This window comes from Microcaecilia unicolor, chromosome 1 (genome assembly GCF_901765095.1).
Source record: "Microcaecilia unicolor chromosome 1, aMicUni1.1, whole genome shotgun sequence".
In the NCBI taxonomy this organism is placed as follows: domain Eukaryota; kingdom Metazoa; phylum Chordata; class Amphibia; order Gymnophiona; family Siphonopidae; genus Microcaecilia; species Microcaecilia unicolor.
In genome coordinates, this window is record NC_044031.1 from 468769264 (window position 1) to 468792342 (window position 23079).

Consider the following 23079-nt stretch of genomic DNA (forward strand, 5'->3'; position numbering starts at 1 on the left):
AATTAAATGAATTCTTTGCTTCGGTCTTCACCGAGGAGGATTTGGGGGGGACACCGGTGCCGGAAAGAATATTTGAAGCGGGGGAGTCGGAGAAACTAAACAAATTCTCTGTAACCTTGGAGGATGTAATGGGTCAGTTCAGCAAGCTGAAGAGTAGTAAATCACCGGGACCTGATGGTATTCATCCCAGAGTATTAATAGAACTAAAAAATGAACTTGCGGAGCTACTGTTAGAAATATGCAATCTGTCCCTAAAATCGAGTGTAGTACCGGAAGACTGGAGGGTAGCCAATGTTACTCCGATTTTTAAGAAGGGTTCCAGAGGAGATCCGGGAAATTATAGACCGGTGAGTCTGACGTCGGTGCCGGGCAAGATGGTGGAGGCTATTATTAAGAATAAAATTGCAGAGCATATACAAAAACATGGACTGATGAGACAAAGTCAGCACGGATTTAGTGAAGGGAAGTCTTGCCTCACCAATCTAATGCATTTTTTTGAGGGGGTAAGCAAACATGTGGACAATGGGGAGCCGGTTGATATTGTATATCTGGATTTTCAGAAGGCGTTTGACAAAGTGCCGCACGAAAGACTCCTGAAGAAATTGCAGAGTCATGGAATCGGAGGTAGGGTATTATTATGGATTAAGAACTGGTTGAAAGATAGGAAGCAGAGAGTAGGATTGTGTGGCCAGTATTCTCAGTGGAGGAGGGTAGTTAGTGGGGTCCCGCAGGGGTCTGTGCTGGGTCCGTTGCTTTTTAATGTATTTATAAATGACCTAGAGATGGGAATAACTAGTGAGGTAATTAAATTCGCCGATGACACAAAATTATTCAGGGTCGTCAAGTCGCAGGAGGAATGTGAACGATTACAGGAGGACCTTGCGAGACTGGGAGAATGGGCATGCAAGTGGCAGATGAAGTTCAATGTTGACAAGTGCAAAGTGATGCATGTGGGTAAGAGGAACCCGAATTATAGCTACGTCTTGCAAGGTTCCGCGTTAGGAGTTACGGATCAAGAAAGGGATCTGGGTGTCGTCGTCGATGATACGCTGAAACCTTCTGCTCAGTGTGCTGCTGCGGCTAGGAAAGCGAATAGAATGTTGGGTGTTATTAGGAAGGGTATGGAGTCCAGGTGTGCGGATGTTATAATGCTGTTGTATCGCTCCATGGTGCGACCGCACCTGGAGTATTGTGTTCAGTACTGGTCTCCGTATCTCAAAAAAGATATAGTAGAATTGGAAAAGGTACAGCGAAGGGCGACGAAAATGATAGTGGGGATGGGACGACTTTCCTATGAAGAGAGGCTGAGAAGGCTAGGGCTTTTCAGCTTGGAGAAGAGACGGCTGAGGGGAGATATGATAGAAGTGTATAAAATAATGAGTGGAATGGATCGGGTGGATGTGAAGCGACTGTTCACGCTATCCAAAAATACTAGGACTAGAGGGCATGAGTTGAAGCTACAGTGTGGTAAATTTAAAACGAATCGGAGAAAATTTTTCTTCACCCAACGTGTAATTAGACTCTGGAATTCATTGCCGGAGAACGTGGTACGGGCGGTTAGCTTGACGGAGTTTAAAAAGGGGTTAGATAGATTCCTAAAGGACAAGTCCATAGACCGCTATTAAATGGACTGGAAAAATTCCTCATTTTTAGGTATAACTTGTCTGGAATGTTTTTACGTTTGGGGAGCGTGCCAGGTGCCCTTGACCTGGATTGGCCACTGTCGGTGACAGGATGCTGGGCTAGATGGACCTTTGGTCTTTCCCAGTATGGCACTACTTATGTACTTATGTACTTATGTCTCCCTTAATTCCCTGCAAAATGGCTGGGGGCTTCCCATACACAATTTCAAAGGGAGAGAGGGCTGTTCCTTTAGTTGGAGTGCATCGGAGGCGGAAGAGGGCTAGTGGCAGTGCCTGTGGCCATTTCAGTTGGGTTTCCTGACAAATCTTTGCTGACCAGACTGAGCCCAGCACGGATCAGACGGAGCCTAAACAGTGGAGAGCAGAAAGAGATCCAGCGGAGCCATTGAAGTTGCGCTTGACCCGAACCAAAGAATCTACTAGCTGAAAAGAAGGGTCAACTGCATACTGCAGGAGCTGCTGAACTTCGGCTTCACACTGAGACTCTTTCTGTCCAGAATCTGGCTTTCTTGGAATTTGAGAGCTTGATCCTTGTCAGTTGAGGGTCTATCCCAACTGGTATAAGAACTCAAAGACTGAGAACATTATATGAGAGTAATCTGTGATTAGCACAGACTGTTGAAATATTATTGCTTAATTAGTTTGCTGTATTTGTTTTAGATTAGGAAGAAAGAAAATGTTAGTAGTTTGGATGCTTTTGTTGTTTTCTACTCCTTGCCTCCTTGTTCCTAAAACCCCAACTCGTTCCAACCTTTGGTTACACTCAGTCCAGGAACTAATTAGCCAGGCAAAGATTACTTCCCCTTGTATTGTGTGTTCCCGATTTTCTCCTTATACTACAGATGTCCCAGCTGTTCCTGTTCCTGTGCAGCTCCCAGCTCTTATACCTCCCTACTTTTCGAGTTCAGGTCCTTGGAGCCAGGATTATACTTGGTGGTCCTTTTATAATGCTACTTTTCAGCTTGGAGAAGAGACGGCTGAGGGGAGATATGATAGAAGTGTATAAAATAATGAGTGGAATGGATCGGGTGGATGTGAAGCGACTGTTCACGCTATCCAAAAATACTAGGACTAGAGGGCATGAGTTGAAGCTACAGTGTGGTAAATTTAAAACGAATCGGAGAAAATGTTTCTTCACCCAACGTGTAATTAGACTCTGGAATTCGTTGCCGGAGAACGTGGTACGGGCGGTTAGCTTGACGGAGTTTAAAAAGGGGTTAGATAGATTCCTAAAGGACAAGTCCATAGACCGCTATTAAATGGACTTGGAAAAATTCCGCATTTTTAGGTATAACTTGTCTGGAATGTTTTTACGTTTGGGGAGCGTGCCAGGTGCCCTTGACCTGGATTGGCCACTGTCGGTGACAGGATGCTGGGCTAGATGGACCTTTGGTCTTTCCCAGTATGGCACTACTTATGTACTTATGTACTTATGCACTAATGCATCGTAGCACATGCAGTAATTCATTAAAGTGTATAGAAACAAAATAACATATATCAAAACAAAAAAAAAACCTCAGTGAAAGAAAACAGACCAGAAACTGTGTGGGGAGGGGGGAAGAAACAAAAAGCTTTGGCCTGATATACCTATAATGAGAAGGGGAATGAGTGTAAAAGAATCAGCAGTGAAACCCTCCTGCTGTCATAAAGACTGAGAAGAATGAAGCTTGCTTTGGCAGAAACTTTGGAAGAAAAGCACTTCTTAGATGCTGGGAGGTGGTACATGGGGCTCATTCATATCAGGAAAAAAAAAAAGGAAGAGAGATCCTCCATCTTAGAACAGGGCATAACTAAACCTCATCGTTTGGGGAGATCCGGAGCCCAAATTGGGGGGGGGGGGGTGAGGAGGAGGCACAGTTTGGCCCACCTCCCTGCTGCAACCCCTGCCCTGCCATAACCCCACATAATTTGGCTGGTGGGGGTCCCCAACCCCTGCCAGTTGAAGGCTTTCTCCAGCGCTGTTCTCTGCGCATTGCCTGCCCTGCTTCCCCTCATGTCGCGTGCATGCTCGGTTTTACTGAAACTGAGCATTCACAAAGTTGCACATGCTCAGTTTCACTAAAACTGAGCATGCACATGACATGAGAGGAAGCAGGGCAGAGAACAACGCTGGAGAAAGACTTCAGCTAGCAGGGTTTGGGGACCCTCACCAGCCAAACTAGGGGCCTTGGATCCAATTTGGGGGACCCAGGCCCCCAAAGCCCCCGTAGCTACACCACTGTCTTAGAAAGGAGAGGACCATCCCAGCTGTTAAGAAGGCCAGTCCAAGTTCAGCTGTAGCAGTTAGCACTCTCTTCAGGACTAATTACCCATATGCTGCAGTTGGCTAGCACTGTCATTGTGGTCACTGCCTCATTTTAGAAAATCCAGTGCTACTGATACATTTGATAACACTTTTACTATCACTCTGTTTTATAGAAATTCCAATACCACTGCTTTTTTTCTTGCAGGATCATATTTTGATTATTCCAATTGATAGCTACAGTTATGACCTACTCCAGGAAAAACCTTTGGACAAGTCATTTGACTTTATCACTAGCTGCGGAGGCAACAGCTTTCACATTGAGTAAGCATTATATATTTTTTTCAATCACTGAGTGTTGTATGTTATGATAGGCAATTATGAAGCCCCCACAAAGCCGCAGAGATAAGATTTGCAGTTAGAATATTTTAACTAGTCTTCTTCTCTCACTTGTCAGGAGCCTCCTTTTCCACTTACCAAGGCTGATTGATTATTTGTTCTGTACACCTTATAGACCACATTTCCACATAAACATTAAAAAAAGAAATCCATAATAAAATACAGATAAAACAGTGAAGCTTAAACAAATACCTAATTCATATAAACCAACAAGCAACCAACCTTCTCTATTCCACAGCTACTATCACATCATTCAAAGAGCCTTTGCAATGAATCATGCTCCTCCTACAAACCCATCTAACAAAGTCTTCCACAAAGCAGGGGCAGCCACACAACGTGCACTTTCTATTCTGAGGTCCCCAGCTTATCTGAACTCTGCTTAGATTCTCTACTGTCTTCAGTGGTTGTTATTCCCGTCTCAAGCTAACCTTTTTGTGAAATAAAGATTAGATAGTAGTAGTCATGCTTGGTTTTGCTTTCTGGCCCCCACACTCAGTGCCTGTAATTCTACGAACATGATCATCCATACTTTAGTCATTGAGTGCACCTCTGTAAAAGGGGCTGGCTGTCGTCTTCTCCCCACCCCTTCGACTTTTGGTAAGTGTCATTGTGAATAGGCTATTGCAGTTGAGTTATACATTCTCCCTCCTTTCATGCCCTTCTGCTTCTCAAATGCTTTGTCTTTAATCTCATTTGGGTTTTTTTGTGTTGCTGTTATTGCAGTGGTGTGCTGGAGCAGGCTCTCACGGGCTCGCGAGAGCCGTTTGTTAAATTTTGAATAATTTTGGGAGCCGGTTGATAAAGTAGGCCCTCCATGGCTACTTTAACCACTGGCTCCCAAAATGTGGGCTCGGGCCCCCACCTCAATTCTCTTTTACTTTGCTGGTGGAGATGCTGAGCTTCGCCAGCCAAGTGAATAGACTGCTGCTGCTCCCCGCTCCTGATTTCCAGCTCTGAGCAGCAGGCTGGGACTTCTCCTGCATGTGCAAGAAGTTCCAGCTTGCTGCTCAGAACCAGAAACAAGCAGTGGGGTGTGGTGGCAGTCCATAGCATGCCTATATGAGGTGGAGAGAGAGGGGCATGCGTTGTCCCCCCAGTCCACCCATGCCCCCCCCCCAAATTGCAGGGCTGGCTATGCCCAGAGAGAGAGAGAGCCCATTGTTAAAAATTTACCAGCACACCCCTGTGTTATTGTAAACCACCATGATGATCTATTTTGATTTCGAATGACAAAATATGAAGTGGCATCAGAGGGGGGCAGGATGCAGCAGTGAAGATTTCCTGCCCAGTCAGCTGCAGGCAGTCAAGGAGGTTGAATCGCCAAGGAGGTTAGATTGAGAATGCTGCTGCTGCTAAGAGAGAGCAGGAAGGAGCTGCAAGACCGCAAGCAAGCTCAGTAAAGTCTGTGTCTGTGAATTGTGGCTGGGTGGGCCCGAGCTGAAATTGGGTGGGCAAAGGTCCACCCATGGCTACACCCCTGGTAATAGGACAAAACAAAGAGTGAATTCACTTCCTTGAGCTGACCTGAGTGAGCTGGCATTATTGTATACTATGTAAAAAATGAGGTGGTGTTTATATCCAAGGATCCACTCCTGGTTTTCTCACACAGAACTAACCTCATAATTTAGAACAATGGGCACCAGACATAGGTGCCCCATATAAGAGGCTTGGGGAGGCTAAGCCTCCCCAGCCCAGCTGTGACCTTCCCCGCGGCCCCGCCTTCCTCCTTCTCCAAATGTAGCCTGAGAGACAAGACTCCCGACGAAATCTTCTGCTGCCGCCTCTTCTGTTGAGCAGTGCAGCGGCAGCCAGGAGCGAGACCTACGCTGATCCATTGCCGCCACTTCTCTCCATAGCCAGCATAACATAAGAAGAAAAAGAAGCACGGGGCCGCAGCAGCCTTCAGACATGCGCTGTCGGCTCTGCCGATCTCTGCCCCGTGACGTCAATTTCCCGTTCCGGGGGCAGAGGACCGGAAGAGCCGACAACGCATGTCTGAAGGCTGCTGCAGCCCCGCGCTTCTTTTTCTTCTGCTGTCAGTGCTGCTGTAAAGAGGCCTGGGCCGGAGGGAGAGAAGAGAACGTGGCCACTGGCTGGAAACGGTAGGAGGAGAGAGAGGGAGAGCAGGGGAGAGCCAGGGGATATGAACAAGAGCAGTGGAGAGCCAGAGAGTGATAGGGAGAGAAAGAGTGGACATGGAAAAGAGCAGGGGAGAGCCATGGACATGGAAAAAAGCAGGGGAGAGCCAGAAAGAGATGGGGAGAGAAAGAGGGGCCATGGAAAAGAGTAGGGGAGAGCCAGGGACATGGAAAAAAGCAGGGGAGAGCCAGAAAGAGATGGGGAGAGAAAGAGGGGCCATGGAATAGGGGAGAGCCAGGGACATGGAAAAAAGCAGGGGAGAGTCAGAAAGAGATGGGGAGAGAAAGAGGGGCCATGGAAAAGAACAGGGGAGAGCCAGGGACATGGAGAAGAGCAGGGGAGAGCCAGAGAGAGATGGGGAGAGAAAGAGGGGACATGGGCAGGAGAGAGAGAGAAGCTGCTCAGGAGAAACTGGGGGAGATCCTAGCTGTCAGACTGAGAAATACTGGCTGGATGAAAGGAGGGAAAAAGAGGAGAAATGCTGGAAGGAGGGGGCAGAATGAGGGAAGACACTGGTAGGGAGGGAAAGAGGAAAGACACTGGAAGGATGGGGTGAGAGAGGACATGCTGAATGGAAAAGGGTCAAGAGAGAGAACTGTCTAGAAGGAAGGGGAGATAGAGGGAGAAAATGGACGGAAGGATTGGGAGAGGGTAATGGGTAGAAGGATGGAGAGAGAAAGAGGGATGATACTGGATGGAAGGGTAGGAGAGAAAGAGGGAAGGTGCTGGACATGGATGGAGGGGAGGGAAGTATATGCACATGGATGGAGGGGAGTGAGGAGAAATGCTGGATATGGATGGAGGGGAAACTGTTGAATTTAAGAGCTGGATCGGGATACTGGAGGATAGGGACAGGGCTACAGATGGTAGACAGGATGCATAAGGACACAGGAAGATGGTGGACATGGTGAGAGAAAAAATATCAAATGGAAAGAAGACACTGCATAAAACAGAAGACACTGGGACCAAAGCAAATAGAAAAACTAAATGATCAGACAACAAAGGTAGAAAAAAGTATTTTATTCAGAATTTATTAACTGGAATATGTCAGCTTTTGGAAATGTGCATCTGTGATGTTTTGCATGTAAGTTTCAATTTTTCTAGTATTGCTGCATGCTGAGTCTGACTTCTTGAGGTAACTTTCCAGTTCAGTATTTTGCCTTCATATCTGTTGTGTCACGTGTTTTTCATGTGATCAAGGTGCAGTATTCTGCTAGCATGTAGTATTTTCAGCCCTTTTTGTTTTGTTTTTTTGTTTCACTAGGTTGTGCACTGGTGTTTTAGAGCCCGGTGTAATTACAGTGGTGCCTTTCCACACTTAAGGTTGTAGCTCGTCCTGTCCTTGGAATTAGTACTGTTATGGTTTGGTAAGGTTATGAGTGTGTTTTTGCACAAGTTTGTGTATAGTGTTTTGCAGTGGAGATATTGAGGGGCATAATTGAATGAAAACGCCTATCTCCATGGGCGTTTATCTCCAAGAACGGGTCCGTGAAGGGGTGGACCGAACCGTATTTTGGGAAAAAATAGACGCCCATGTTTTATTCAACAATGTGTGAGCTGGGCGTTTTTGTTTTTCAGCGATAATGGAAAATGAAAGCGCCCAGCTCAAAAACGAATAAATCCAAGGCATTTGTTCATGGGAGGGGCCAGGATTCGTAGTGCACTGGTCCCCCTCACATGCCAGGACATCAACCGGGCACCCTAGGGGGCACTTTTACAAAACCAAAAAAACAGGTAAAAGAGCTCCCAGGTGCATAGCACCCTTCCCTTGTGTGTTGAGCCCCCCAAATCCCCCTCACAACCCACTGGCCACAAGTCTACACCATTACTATAGCCCTAAGGGGTGAAGGGGGGCACCTACATGTGGGTACAGTGGGTTTGGGGGGGTTGGACGACTAATAAGCATTAAGCAGCACAATTGTAACAGGTAGGGGGGATGGGCCTGGGTCCACCTGCCTGAAGTCCACTGCACCCCCTAACAACTCCTCCAGTGACCTGCATACTGCTGTCAGGGAGCTGGGTATGACATTTGAGGGTGAAAATAAAAAGTTGTGAAACATCATTTTTTGTGGTGGGAGGGGGTTAGTGACCACGGGGGGAGTCAGGGGAGGTCATCCCCGATTCCCTCCAGTGGTCATCTGGTCATTTAGGGCACTTTTTGGGGCCTTATTCGTGAAAAAACAGGGTCCAGGAAAAGTGTCCTGAATTCTAGCTAAAAACGCATACTTTTTTCCCATTATCGGTGAAATGCGCCCATCTTTGTTCGGCAGATAACCACGCCCCAGTTCCGCCTTCGCCACACCTCTGACATGCCCCCATCAACTTTGTCCGCATCCGCGACGGAGTGCAGTTGAAAACGTCCAAAAATCGGCTTTCGATTATACCGCTTTATTCGTTTTTGTGAGATAAACGTCCATCTCCCGATTTAGGTCGGAACTTGGGCGTTTTTCTCGTTCGATTATAAGCAGGATTGTGTATTGGCCTTACTGAGGTGGCACCAAATCATCAGAAAGGGGTTTAGAGCCTAAATCATGACACACTACCTCTTGAAGGATCTACATATAGTCGTTCATAAAAGGAGCTCATTGTGAACACTTTCCACCCTAAAAGGGTGTTTTGTGGCTCTACATGAGAATTGTGATATTATGATCCCTTGTTTCATATTGTTGACGGTCTGCATTTTCCGAATGGGTGGTATATTGGTTTATTAGGGTCTGCCCAGTGTTATGGTACAGTAAGGTTTATGAGTGTGTTTTTGCACAAATTTGTGCATAGTGTTTTTGCAGTTGAACAATTGTGGTTAGTACATGCTTTGAGCAACCACTTTATTCTTTGACATATGATACATATTTAATATCTAAATTTAATAAAATGTATTAATTGTGACTTATTTTTACTTATTTTTTTTCTGTGTTGTCAGACAATTATGGATGTAAGCCCCGCCCCTGGCCCCACCCCTAACCCCGCCTCCTTTAGCCTCCCCAAACAGTTGGGCCACCGACCACCTATGGCACCAGAAGTCAATCTAATAAAAGAACCGATTACAGGATGAAAATGGTACTTTTGCTATTGATGAGAGCTTAGGGTTGCCAATATGTTTCACCTTGAACTGCAACTGAAAAAGCATAAGCTAAATCCAAAATTCTTTTCTCTTTCCTGTTCCCAGAAACAATACACTGAAAAGAAAAACCAGAGCAAAACCTCGTAATGATTTAATCCAGAATTTTTAAAACTTTTTCCAATATGTCCCCATTTTAACAACTGAAAATTCACATGACCCTAGATGATGATGCAAACAAAATGGCAGGTCTTCATCCCCCTCCCCTCATGCATTCACTTCTTCCCCACTGATCCAAAAGAGAAGTGCAGGAGCAGTGATGGTGGCAACAGTATCAGCAGTTAGCACAGGGCCTGTGTGTCAGCATGTGCCCACAAGGTTAACAGGAAGCCCCGTTTTGACTGTCACTATGGACTATTTCACAGCAGAAGTTCAAAGAGAGGGGAGTGGCCCTTTTTCTGTGACCCCATCCGTTGATGATATCACCCCATTTTGAAAACCACTGATTTAAGCAGACCCTCCACATGCTATTTTTCTTATGACCCAGGCAGATTCTGATGCTATGAGGCTTTATTCATAACTATCAGGGGATTTTTTTTCTCCTAATGTTTATCCCCAACCCTCCTTCAACTTAGTTTGGTCTGTGCACAGACAATCCTGAGCTAGGTACACACACCAGAGCTCCTCCAAGAAATTGCAGTCATGGGCGCTGAATCTAGTTATTGGATATCTCCCCTAAGCAATGGGCACATCTCCCTCCTCACTGAGCTATGAATACTGGAGCTGAAGACCTCACTTAGGGGACCTTTTACTAAAGGGTTGCTGGCAACCCGGACCTACCGCCAACGGTAGTTTGGCCTCAAGCACGTATGGAAATTATTTTTGTAATTATCAGAGCGGTGCTAACCCGGTGGTTATTGGTGCTGCCCGGTTACCGCCAGGTTACCGTGGGAGCCCTTATGCCACCTCAATGGGTGGTGGTAAGTGCTCCCCCCCCAACACACACACACATAGCCATGTGATAAATGCAATTTTACCACATGGCCACGTCGATTTTTGGTCTTTTTTACCCACTGCGATAAAAAGGGCCCTGATGTGCAGCAAAAACAGCCACTGAAACTACCACAGAATAATTTTTACCACAGCTTGGTAAAAGGACCCCTTAGAGACTGAACCCAAGACGACTGCCATGGTGCTGCATCCATTCCACAAACCAACCCTGGCTTTTCCAGACTAGAAACAATATGCTTGTTTACCTCAGTTTTATTTTATATTTTATCAAAGAGATACCCAACCTTTCATGCCTGTATTGTTTTATCTATGCATAGTATATAATTTTTTTTTTTTTTAAGTGACTGGACAGAAGCCTCAGGATGATCTGGAGCCTGGTTATTGGTGTTGTATTAAAGATCTAATGCCATCCCTGCATTCATTCAGATTGTATTCTTAAATCACTCCCTTTGAAAGTCTTCAAGTCGATCTCTCTGTGGTCTCCTTCAGCAGCCTGTCAGAGAGTCACAATACCTAGCTGTGAGGTCACAAATTACATCACACACACTGTGAACCAGTCAGATCCCATTCCATGTAAGGGAACTTGGGATACTTTTCCAAACAGGGCAGGAGAGATTCTTCCAGACTTTCAGAACAAACCATGACGTAGCAGTAAGACCTATATGGGATGCAGGATGACTATCTCTGCTTGATGTATGTGTGTTAGAAAAATTCAGAATATTCTTAATCATCATGTGTTTGAAGAATAGATCTTTAATTGGTGACGCTGTTAAGTAGAAACCTATTTTAGATGAAATAATTCCAGAAACCTGGTGTGGTATTAATTAAACACAAACATATAACCCTAGTGGAAAGTTCTCTTTCAAGATGTATCAAATCAAATAAAAAGCACGATTTCACATTTTTTTCTGTAATTTTTGTTTTTCTCTTTTTAACAGTTTGAAACGTTGTCAGGTTCTAGAAGCTTCTGCTGTCAGATATCTCTTTAATCTTTCCACTAATTGCCTGGCAGGGATATTCTATTTCCTAATGTAGGATACACTTCCCATCTCTTTTTTTTCCGACTTTCTTTATGGGATTTTTTTCTTTTTTAATGTATTTTGGTAGTTCTGTGACTGCATCAGAATTCTGCAAAAACACTGTAAACTCGTTGGTGGCTTTCTATAAAAACGGAGCAGTGCCCTGTAATTGCCACAGGACCGGTTCCCATAGTCATACCTGCAATCCTGTAGGGGGACAATGTCCATGCAGACCTAATATCATCGGTCGTCGCTGTTCCCGGTGTGCAACTGGTTACTATGGATTTCCATACTGCAAGCGTAAGTAACCCAGGTGTAAATATTCCCAGCAGGCTGTTGACTTCAAAATACTCACATCTTTCTGATGTTTACATGAAACCATGTTTTTATGAACCAGTCCTTTAGGGGGTCATTTTATAAGCATTTACCCCCTAATAAACTTGTGAGTACAATTTTATGCTTAGTATACAAAGTTGTGCGTACAAGTTATAGATTAGTGTCAGTTATGTGTGTAGCCAATTATTGACTAATTTGTGTTAATTGGTGCTAATTGGCACTTAATAAGTTATGTACCTAATTGCTCATACAGCAAAAAAGAGCAAAGCACAATATTTATTCAACACAGCTAAGTAAAACAACATACAACTTTCCTCAAACGGCCCAACATGGCCATGTTTCGCCCTTTCAAGGGCTGCGTACGGGGCTTAACACAAACAGCAGGAGCAAGTAAATTCTGATGGTTTATGTTTAGCCCCTGCTGTAGCCCTTGAAAGGGTGAAACATGGCCATGTTGGCATAGGCGCCCGGTAAAAGAGGCTTGGACAGGCTAAGCCTCCCCTGAGGGGTTTAAATTGTTGATTTACCTCCAGCCTCACAGCAGGAGCTGCAGTGAAAGCCCTCTAGCCTTGTGTAACCAGTTGTAGAAATTGGTTTATGGTTTAATTTGTTTACTTTACTGCTGGGAGAGCAGGGGGGGGGGGGGTTGGCTGGAGGTGCCTGGGTTGCCAGGGAGATATTTAACGAGGATGACTTCCTGACCTGCACTGAGGACAGATAGCAGCAGAATCGGATACTGGGCCAGCATGATCAGAAAAAGTCACCAGACAACAAAGGTAGAAAAGATAATTTTATTTTCATTATAGTGTTTGGAATATGTCCACTTTGAGAATCAGGTGCTCAACATTAAAAGTTTATATTTATTTACTTATTTATGGCATTTTATCCCACATTAAACATGAATTAGGGTGTTTTGTGACTCTACATGAGAATTGTGATGATATGATCCTTTGTTTCATATTGTTTATGGTCTGCATTTTCCGTATGAGTGGTATATTGGTGTATTAAGTTCTGCCCAGTGTAATATTTATGGTACAGTAAGGTTTTGAGTGTGTTTTTGCACAAAGTTGTGCATAGTGTTTTGCAGTTGAGCGATTGTGGTTAATATATGCTTTGAGCAACCACTTTATTCTTTGACATATGATACATATCTAATATCTAAATTTAATAAAAGGTATTAATTGTGACTTTTATTTTTATTTATTTATTTTTTCTGTGTGTTATCAGACAATTATGGATTTAAGCTCCACCCCTGGCCCACCCCTAACTCCGCCCCCTTTAGCCTCCTCAAACAGTTGGGCCACCGACCGCCTATGCATGTTGGGCTGTTAGAGGAAAGTTTATGTTGCTTTTACTACGTGGATTTGCTCTTCTTTTTGCTGTTCTGGATTTTGTAGATCACTTGCCTGTGTGCTTTTTGGAACCTACTAGCTCTTAGTCAGGATTCTACAAATTGTGTGTGCAAAATCCTTAGCGTGCAACTGCAAAGGACTGTGGACCTGAGAGAGGATGGGTGGGTCAGGGGCGTACCTAGCACACAGGTTATAGAATAGTGTCAGTTACGTGCCTGACAGCAGCTCGTGTAAATGCTTGCACCTAAATTTAGGTGCCTAACCATAGACTTACACTAGTATTCTACAACAGCAATTACACATTTAATTGACAGCATAGAATTTGTGCTTAGCACACATCGTACCAGCCACTGTGCCCTTTAAGCTGAGCGGGAATCGTCCACAGCTCCAGGGGGCCCCAAGGTCCATGTATCTCTTCTGCTTCTCCCCACCACGGTCCATCTCCTGCTCCCTTCCCCTCCCCTCCCCTCACCATCTTGATCTTCAAAATGTATGTCCCTTCTCAGAGGGGCCCCAACGTGGCAGCCATTCTTACAAACTGCTTGCGGCTGCCCCAAAGCTTTCCCTATCTGCTGCGACCCGCCCCCCCCTCTACTCAATTTCCTGTTTCTGCCTGGGTGGATCACGGCAGAGAGGGAAACCTTCGGGACAGTTGGAGGTAGCTTGTGAGGATGGCTGCCACGCAGGGTCCCCTCTGAGAAAGGAAATAAAATTTTTAAAGAAGACCGCAAGGGAAGGGAGGGAGACAGACTGTGGTGGGGAGCAGTGGCATAGCTATGGGCAGCCATGGGGGCCTGGGCCCCCCAAAACTGGATCTGTGCCCATGGTTTGGCTGGCGGGTGTCCTCAACCCCCGCCAGCTGAAGCATTTTTTCCAGTGCTGGTCTCCAACGCCGCTGCATTTCCTGCCCTGCTGTCTCTTCCCCTCACATCTGGCACATGCGTTTTAGTGAAACTGAGCATGCATACCGGGCATGACATAAGGGGAAGAGAGAGCAGGGCAGGAAATGCAGTGGCGCCAGAGACCAGCACTGGAAAATGCGCTTCAGCTGGCAGGGGTTTGGGACCCCCGCCAGCCAAGGCATGTGCGTCAGCAGTGGCGGTAGGTGGGTGGGAGGCGACAAGGCGGCGGTGGGGGGTGGTGGGGAGGGGGACCAAAATGTGCCCCCTCACTTTGGCCTCTGGCCCCCTTTCACCTTGAAGTCTGGTTAGGCCCCTGGTGGGGAGAAGAGGAAGAGATGCCCAGACCGCATAGAAGCAATGCAGGTGGTGAGATCGGGGGAGAAAAGATCAGGGGCCCCCTCCTTAATTTCTGCCCTGGGCCCCACCGTGTCTAAAACCATCCCTGGGTCCTTCAATTTTGTGCTTTCAATCACTAGAGACAGGTTCTGTGGAGACGTGAGGAGCTTGCCTGTCCCTCACTATTGAAAATGTGATAGTGAAACAGCACCTCCCACCCGCAGCACTATAGGCGAAGGACTCCTGCTCAGCATAGAGGGATGACCAGTGCCTACATTTTGGCAACCTTTTGAGAATCACCTCCTTATTGCACATAAAACAGCATTTTACACACAGAAACAGATACTTATAAAATTGTCTGGCGGCAAAAACACAGAAGAGTATACTCTTCCAGCACATAGCATGTATTTTTTCACAGTATATGCAAAGGTATTTCTGAGGGTGGGCAGGGCTGCAATGTTTGTTAGTATTATTATAATTAGGGGTCTTTTTGCTAAGGTGTGCTAAATGCAGCACATCCCGTTGTATTCCTATGGGCTGCATGGAACTTAATGCACACTAAGTGTGCCCTAAATCTGTTAGTGCACCTTAGTACCTTAGTAAAAGGACCTCTTAGATGAGCTGTTTGCTGGTGTAAATGTCTGTGTCTGTTTTCCATTGGGGAAATTATATAATGCCACAGCGGTGCATGTGTTGCCTAATGAATGCAAGCTATGTGCATATATGCCTTCACAGTCTAGGCACTGCCCAGTAATAAAATGACCTTCAAAGAGAGCAATGTTCAAAAGACCCCCATGGGGGGGGGGGGGGTGTTTTTTTTTGCTTCTCTAAGTAGCCATTTCCATGGTTAAATGGTTTTTGAAAATTACCCACATTTTTGGAGTAGAATCCCAGTGGCAGGTTGGGCTTGGAGAAGTAACAATATTTATTTATTTATTTCAGCATGCTTATGTATCGCTTTCCTAAAACACCTAAAGTGCCTTTGATTGATAAAGTAGAAGTTTGTGGACTGGGTCAGAATACGGGGAGCCCAAAGCAATTTACAATAGCCTATCCACCCTCCCACATTCTCTCATTTATCATTTTCATCATACAGTCATAATTTTTTTTCCATTCCTAACTAACCTCCCCTTTTACAAAGCCGTGCTAGCAGCTTTGTAAAAGTGTGTGTGTGGGGGGGGGGGGGGGGGGGTAAAGCAGTTCAGTCAACAAAGACCTCCCTTAAAACTGCCCAAGTAATCCAAATTAATAAGCTTATATAAAAAGCCAAGCTATCACCAATTTATGAAACGGTAAAAAATCAGAACAAAGCCAGATATCAGTGGGTGGGAGTAAGGAGTCCTGTTCAGGGAGTCTTTGCTGGGAAAGAGAGGGGAGAGATTGCATTTGCTATTACAGGTCTGGTCCCTTTAAGATGGTGCCTGGGGCAGCACTTTAGCGACCCGATGCTCCTGGGCAGGAAAAATAATACCAGTTCAAAGTTGATGTTGTTTTTCCATAAATGGTGCAGCTTGTAAAGTTCAACACAAGCTGTGTTATTCAATTTACAGAAAGTAAATTGATGATATCTATCTGGATTTGTTCTGATTATTTACGGCTTTCCTGGCATTTGTGTGCTTTGCATCTCATTAATATGTGAATGTGGTCACATACTCTTCCTGCTTCAGCACTTTGCTATGCTCATGTTTTCTAGTTGTATTGATATCTGCATACAGAATTTTGTTTTTCCAAACCTAGTGTGCAATTGTGGTCAGCGTCTTTGTGATGAAGTAACCGGCAAATGTATCTGTCCCCCGCAAACATTGAAGCCCAAATGTGAAGTGTGTGAGGCACAGTCCTTCAGCTACCATCCACTGGTTGGATGTGAAGGCTGCAACTGCTCAAGAGATGGTGTAAAATTTCCCAGCGCAGAATGTGATAAAGACAGTGGCCAGTGCAAGTAAGTTTGAATTTTGAAGCTACAGAAAAACCATGAATGTGCATGGGGGGGGGGGGGGGGGGGTTGAATATAGGGGATTCAATAAAAAAAAATTGTGGTAGCTTCTTCCCTTTCCCCAGCCTCTCCAAAATGTAGAAAATGTATGTAAAATGTACTGCAGCTAACTTTAGCATGAGCTGCCCTATGAGTATTTGGTAAGACCACTCTCTAGAGCAGCTAGATAAATAGAGGCTCTGTATTTTGGCAAATGAAGAGTACATTATTACTCCAGGGAACTGCATGGGGTTGCAGAGTATTTCATCTCTAGATTACTAGTAGGACCATTGATACCAGTGAAGAAGATGGGCTCCTGTCGAACTCACAAATCCAGGGAGTGGAGCAGTCAGATGGTGGAGTCAGTCGTAGTGACCACATCTGTATACTCTTCCCACCACTAAAAACACCCATGAGCTCCCAGAGCTGGCTAGTCACAGCCTAGCCTTCCCCCATATGCAATAAATCAATTTAAATAGTCTGTAACTCTACAATGGGGGTGATAGATCCAAGAACATACAGAAACCCAACACTGAACTATTTAGTATAGATAAAGGTAGTGGGTATTATCCATTTGACCTCAGCAGTGACTCGTTTCACTCTGAGACACAGCTCAGTAACTCACTGTAATCGTCATCGGTCCATCTAACCTTCAATATATACCTTAGAAACTTTTTATAATATTTTAGAGATTTTATAAATAAAACACTACTTAGCTTTATCAGCAGTTTTAATTGAATATTAACGGCCCCACACCGACGTGGTCCATGTTTTGAGAACCTGCTTTAGGATCTGATCCTGTAAAATAGTAATAGTATATTAGTGACCCAGCTCTTATCCCAACTAATTTTAAGATAATCCCCACCTAACTCTTCAATCACCTTAGCTTTTGCATATACTTCATCTCATTTTCAAAATGGCAACCGGTCATTAAGATGCCCAGTATATATAAAGGACATCACTCAACTGCTCTCCAGAACCCCACCTACCTAAAGGGAATACATGCAAAACACAATGGCTGATTAAAGCACAGACCTCCTCCCCCCAATCTGTCTCCAAGTTTAAACCTCCCAGATGTATGGTATTCAACTGATATATCCAACGTTGCTCCTTCATATTTAATAGAGCTGTCACATCACCTCCCTCCTACCCTACTTGTTATTTTTATCTATAATCCTCCACCTTAAATCTTATTTTATCTATAATCCTCCACCTTAAATCAGAAATAGTATGGGCTTTTTCAACCCAATGGGTTACTAATGGTGCTGTTAAAATTTTACGTTTAATGTGAGATTTATGTTCATTTAAGCATTCCTTGATGGTTCTATTTGTGCGACCTATATACAACAGGTTGCATGGGCATAGGATTGCATAAATGACAACTTTAGAATTACATGTTGTCTTAGACAAGATGACAAAATCTGTTGATATCTAGTTAACCTCCAGACCGGCCCCTCAGTGGTATATTCACTCCACTGGCAAACCCATATGTGAGCCAACCACCAGATCTACATAACTGATTTTGCCCAGAGCACCAAGTTCCTGGTAATGGTCTTATTTAACAGTTTAAATCTGCTACAGATTGATGGTGATAGAAAATCTCACTATTGTCCAGTGCCCTATATAAAATAAACCTAATGGCCTTAGCCCAGCTCCCAACTACCCCTGCCCTGAGCAACGGGGGCCGGAGGTCCGGCGGACCTCTGGTCCCCCCGACGATCCCCCTCCCCCAGGTTCAGGGAGGGCTGTAGGTCTGGTGGGTCTCCAACCCCCCTAACTCCCCCAGCAAAGGGTCCCTGGTGGCTTAGTGGACAACCAACCAACCCCCCCCCCCCCCAGCAACAGGGGGGCTGGAGGTCCCGATGATCCGCTCCCCAGGTTCAGGGAGGGCTGGAGATCTGGTGGGTCTCCAGCCCCCCTAGTCCCCCAGCAAGGGGTCCACCAGTCCCCCCTACCCCCCTACCTTGTGTGTTGGAGGAGGGAGGGTAGCCTGCCTCCCTCCTCTTCCTGCAACGCCGCAAAGTGGCAGCGTCCAACCCTGCCCAGTGTATCCTGGGATGCGCTGGGCGGGGCAATACACCATATAAGGGAGTTTCTCTGTCACTGGGGGGTTGGTTAGTCGCCCACTAGGTCACCAGGGACCCTTTGCTGGGGGAGTTAGGGGGGGCTGGAGACCCGCTGGATCTCCAGTGCTCCATGAACCTGGGGGGGATCGTTGGGGGGGACCGGAGGTCCAGCGGACCTCCAGCCACCCTGTCGCTGGGGGGGGGGGGGATTGGTTGTTCGCCCACTAGGCCACCAGGGACCTTTTGCTGGGGGAGTTAGGGTGGCTGGAGACCCACCGGATCTTCAGCCCTCCCTGAACCTGGGGGGATCATTGGGTGGACCAGAGGTCCGCCAGACTTCCAGCCCCCTGTCGCTGGCAGGTTTGCTGTTGGGAGGAATGGGGGCCTGCAAGCATGCAAATGCATGCTGGACAGGGCTCACCATTCCTCCCCAATGATCTGCAAACCCTAACGCCAGCTCGGAGCTGGCGTAGGGTTTGCCGTAGCCAATGACCCAATCTTTGGCGCGCTGGCCGCTGATCATTGGGGATGAATATGTTTAGCCCTGTTTAGCATGCATTTGCATGCTAGTTGTGTTCACATGCTCGAGGGCTCTGATCATGGGGCGTTAGCAAACACCAGCGGTAGTATGGTGCTAACAGCCTCTAGCGCCGGTGTTTGCTTCTGATCATCCCCCTGTTAGTCTGCCCAGTTTCCTTTCCAGTTCTAAAGAACTGAAGGGGGGAAAAAACAAAGATCAACAATGACCTATGGCAGTGTTTCCTCAGCTTGACCTGGGGGCACACATTAGCAGTCTGGCTAATCATGAGATTTAGTTACATACTTTGAACACCTGGGTGCAGTGCTATAACAGGCGGCTTGGTGGGTGGGCAGTAGGACCGTATTCTATAAAGGAAAGTAAACACCTATGTTCCTTTAATGACTACTAGCCTAATCAGATACATGCTTAACCTTAAATTTTAGGCACAAGCATTAGTTCTCACGTGTGCACTGGTGGAAAAGAGTGCACATACGTACTGCTAGAATTTACCCATCTAAAGAGAAGCTCTGTATCACTAAAATCCTTAGCACTTATCCGTCCCATAGTATGGTATCAGATAAATATCTGCTTATGATCAAGGCAGAAAAAATTGGCTTTTTATTAAATGAAATGGAAACGTTAAAAGGAGCCTTATAGCAGATAGAAGAGGATTCCACTTCCTGGGTTCCCCCACTGATAGGGCTCTGAACATCCTTTTTTCATTTTACTTCTCATTGTTACTAATGGAATCACTCATGGACAGTCTTGAGTAGAACGTGAAACCCCTGAAGGCAAATGGCAAGGTTTTTCTTTCAAGTACGAAGGTTATCTTTCCAAATGTGTGTCATATGGTGCTCGTACTCTTAGACCTGTAAAACTGTAACATGTTGAGCTGTCTGACTCCGAGAAGAAATTCGCGATAAATGTTGTACAAGCCTTCAAAATGTTGAGGTATATCTTGGATTCAGTTTTTGCTCCTAGGGGAGCAGAGGCTAATCTTTCAACTATCAGCCTGACTTTGCTAAGGCTTCCCCATTTTTAATTATGAGACATTAAAAAATAAAGTTATGAAAGTTTCTATAGTTACTCAAGGCATTTATACTTTTTGTAAATGAATTATCTGTTTGCATTAATGCTTTCCCTCTCTTTCTTTTCTTTTTCTTTTTTTGTTAATGGTAAAGATGTAAACCAAGAATAGGAGGCCGGCAATGCAATCGCTGTGCTCCTGGCTATTACCGTTTTCCAGAGTGCATTCCCTGTGGATGTGATAGAGCTGGGACAGAGCCAGATGTCTGTGATCCTCACACAGGAAGCTGCCTTTGCAAGGTTAGCTAAACTGAAGGTCTACCTGGTTGGGAGAGATACATTTGTGCTATCATAATGCGCCCTTTGATGTTAGATTTATTTATTTATTTATTTATTTGTAGCATTTATACCCCGCTTTTTCCCACTAAATAGCAGGTTCAGTGCGGCTTACAATGTATGGGTACATAGGTATAGCAAAGATGTTTGATAAAGTTGAAGTTTGTGAACTGGGTCAGGATATAGAGAGCCAAAAGGCAAGAGCTGAAATTTACTTTGCATACTAAGATGAAGAATGTCATGACTTATGATTTAATGTAGTATATGCTTAAGAAATTGTGTAAACATGACACATTGTCTCCTCTGAAAAAGGAGAGTACAGTTTGGATCAAAACCATGCAGACACCTGGCCTAGGATCAGGGAAGCTAGAATTGATTTTGAAGAGCTGAATCCTTTCTCAGATAGATATGAGCTTAATAGGAGACTAAGGGGAACCATTTAAATAGAGGAACCCCCAAACTGTTCATGCATCATCTCAGGCTTTTCAATTACCACTTCCCTCAGTCAGAAGGATTCAAATGCTTGCTGCCATGACTGTCAGTCTAAGTAGTGTCTTGGTGTCTTCTGTCTGATATTGTGATTTGAGAGGCTTTTTCCTCCAATATCATGGCCAGACTGCATGGAGGGAAAAGAGATTCTCCCTCTGATGTTACGAGCCAGCCAGCTGCCCCATTTGAATGGTATGGCCACACAGAATTGGCTGGGTTGGAGTTTACTTACAATGGTGGCAGAAGCATTGCCCTGGGTGTCCACTCATCTCTCCTGACTCTTCTGATGGCCCCGCCCCGTAAGCTATCGCTTGACAACCTATCTGGTTCTGTGGGGCTTTTACTGTGTTGGAAGTTAATTTAGATCAAAACACACACAATTTCTTTTTTTTTAATTTAATATAGTAATTCTAAATACATTGAAATAAGAAATTGCAATAAATAAAAAGGAAACCACAAAATACAATCCAAAAAGCACATTTAATTCAAGTTCACATTATGGGGAGAAAGTAAGGATAAACCTATGGATACTTAGAAAGAAAACAAGGTTAGGCTAACCCAAGACATGCTCTTTAGGGGAGCAATTATTTAGGTGTGGTAAAAGCTAACCTGTGGTATCTCAGCACTACAAATTAGTGACTCCCGCAGTACATGAATAATGGAGCTTGCAATCAACTCACAAGCTGTACTATTCCTGCCACTAACCCCCGGTATCTTAAAGGCACATGAAAAAAGAATGCGCTCTCACTTCCCCTAAAAGATACCATCCCTGAACACACACTCCCCCCCAGGGCTGCTGAGAGACTGGGCTGGGCCCGGGGCAAGGCCACCCAGGACCCCGCCACCACCGCCCCCCCCCCCCCCCCCCACTGAGGCCACCGCGCCGCAGTCCCCAGTCTCCACCCACCCACCCCCAGCCCCGTCGACAGCACCCCTCCGTCTGCTACCAGGCCGGGCCCCCTGCATTCAAATCACAGCACCTCACCTCCGTGTGAAAGCGCAGCGGCAGATCGCCTCCCTTCAGGCTTTCCCTCCCTGTGACCCGCCCTCGCGGAAACAGAAAGTTACATCAGACGAGGGCGGGACATGGAGGGAAGGCCCGAAGGGAGGCAATCTGCCGCTGCGCTTTAACACGGAGGTGAGGTGCTGTGATTTGAATGCAGGGGGCCTGTCCCAGCGGCGGATGGAGGGGGGCTGTCGACAGAGCTGCGGGCGTGTGAGACCGGGGACTGCAGCGCTGGGCCCCCCTTGGAGGCCCGGGCCTGGGGAATTTTGCCCCCCCTCTCTGCAGCCCTGCTCCCCCTCCCAAGAGCCCCCTTTTCCTCCAAAGGATCCCACCTTCCTGTAGGATCCCTGAGCCTATCAGTCCAAATCACTGGTGTCTAAGGGTTTCTGAGGTCATTTACCCTCACAGTTGAGTCCGTGAGTTTAAATGCAGCTGAGCCTGAAGTCAACCACAGTTGAGTCTGTGAGCTGAAGCACAGGAGAGTCTGTGAGGTCATACACAAGAGAGACTGTGAGGTCAAGCACAGGTGAGATTCTGAGAACAATACAGTTGAATATGTGAGATGTAGTAGTAAAGCTGAGACAGTGAACCTAAAGACAGCTAAGTTAGTGAGGCTAAGCACTGCGGACTATGAGAGGTACAACACAGGTGAATTTGAGACGGTAAATATAGTTGAGTCTGCGAGGTTAAGCACCACTGAGAGAGTGAGGTGAAGTGCAAGAGTTTTTAAGGTTAAACAGAGCTGAGTCTACGAAGTGAAAGCAGAGCTAAGACTATGAGGTGGAAACTAAGCTTATTTAAAGATATGGAGGCCAAGTGAGACTGGGAGGTTAAGCACATATGAGACTGTGACCAAAGAGACAGGGAGATTAAGTACCGATGAGACAGTGATTTGAAGCCCCACTGAATCTGAGCTAATTCAGTCAACAGAGAATACCATAAAGCTGAAGCATAGTAATAACTGCATGCAGGAAAGACAAATCTATTCCTGAAACAAGCTATGGTACAATGAAATGGTGCCCATATCATTATGAAGTGAGATATACAATAGGCTCCAATAAAATGCACCTAAGAAACTGTTTATGGAAAATCAGAATAATCAACCTATCTGAGGTTAACACAGTGCTGCCGCAGCTACAGGTATCTAGTTTTAAGCATACAGATTGTAAAATTTTATACTGAGAGAGAAGAAATGTGCTCAGTTACATAAAGAGCCCTCATATATGT

The 23079-nt window shown here is 45.6% G+C and overlaps 1 protein-coding gene across 1 annotated transcript in view; it reads left to right on the plus strand.

The window, feature by feature from the left end:
• LAMA3 (laminin subunit alpha 3) overlaps nt 1-23079 on the plus strand; it is a 407718-nt gene that overhangs the window by 235713 nt on the left and 148926 nt on the right. Inside the window, 4 exon segments of the mRNA XM_030188133.1 lie at nt 4094-4209; nt 11600-11811; nt 16175-16376; nt 20177-20321. Coding sequence (XP_030043993.1) covers nt 4094-4209; nt 11600-11811; nt 16175-16376; nt 20177-20321 — 675 coding nt within the window.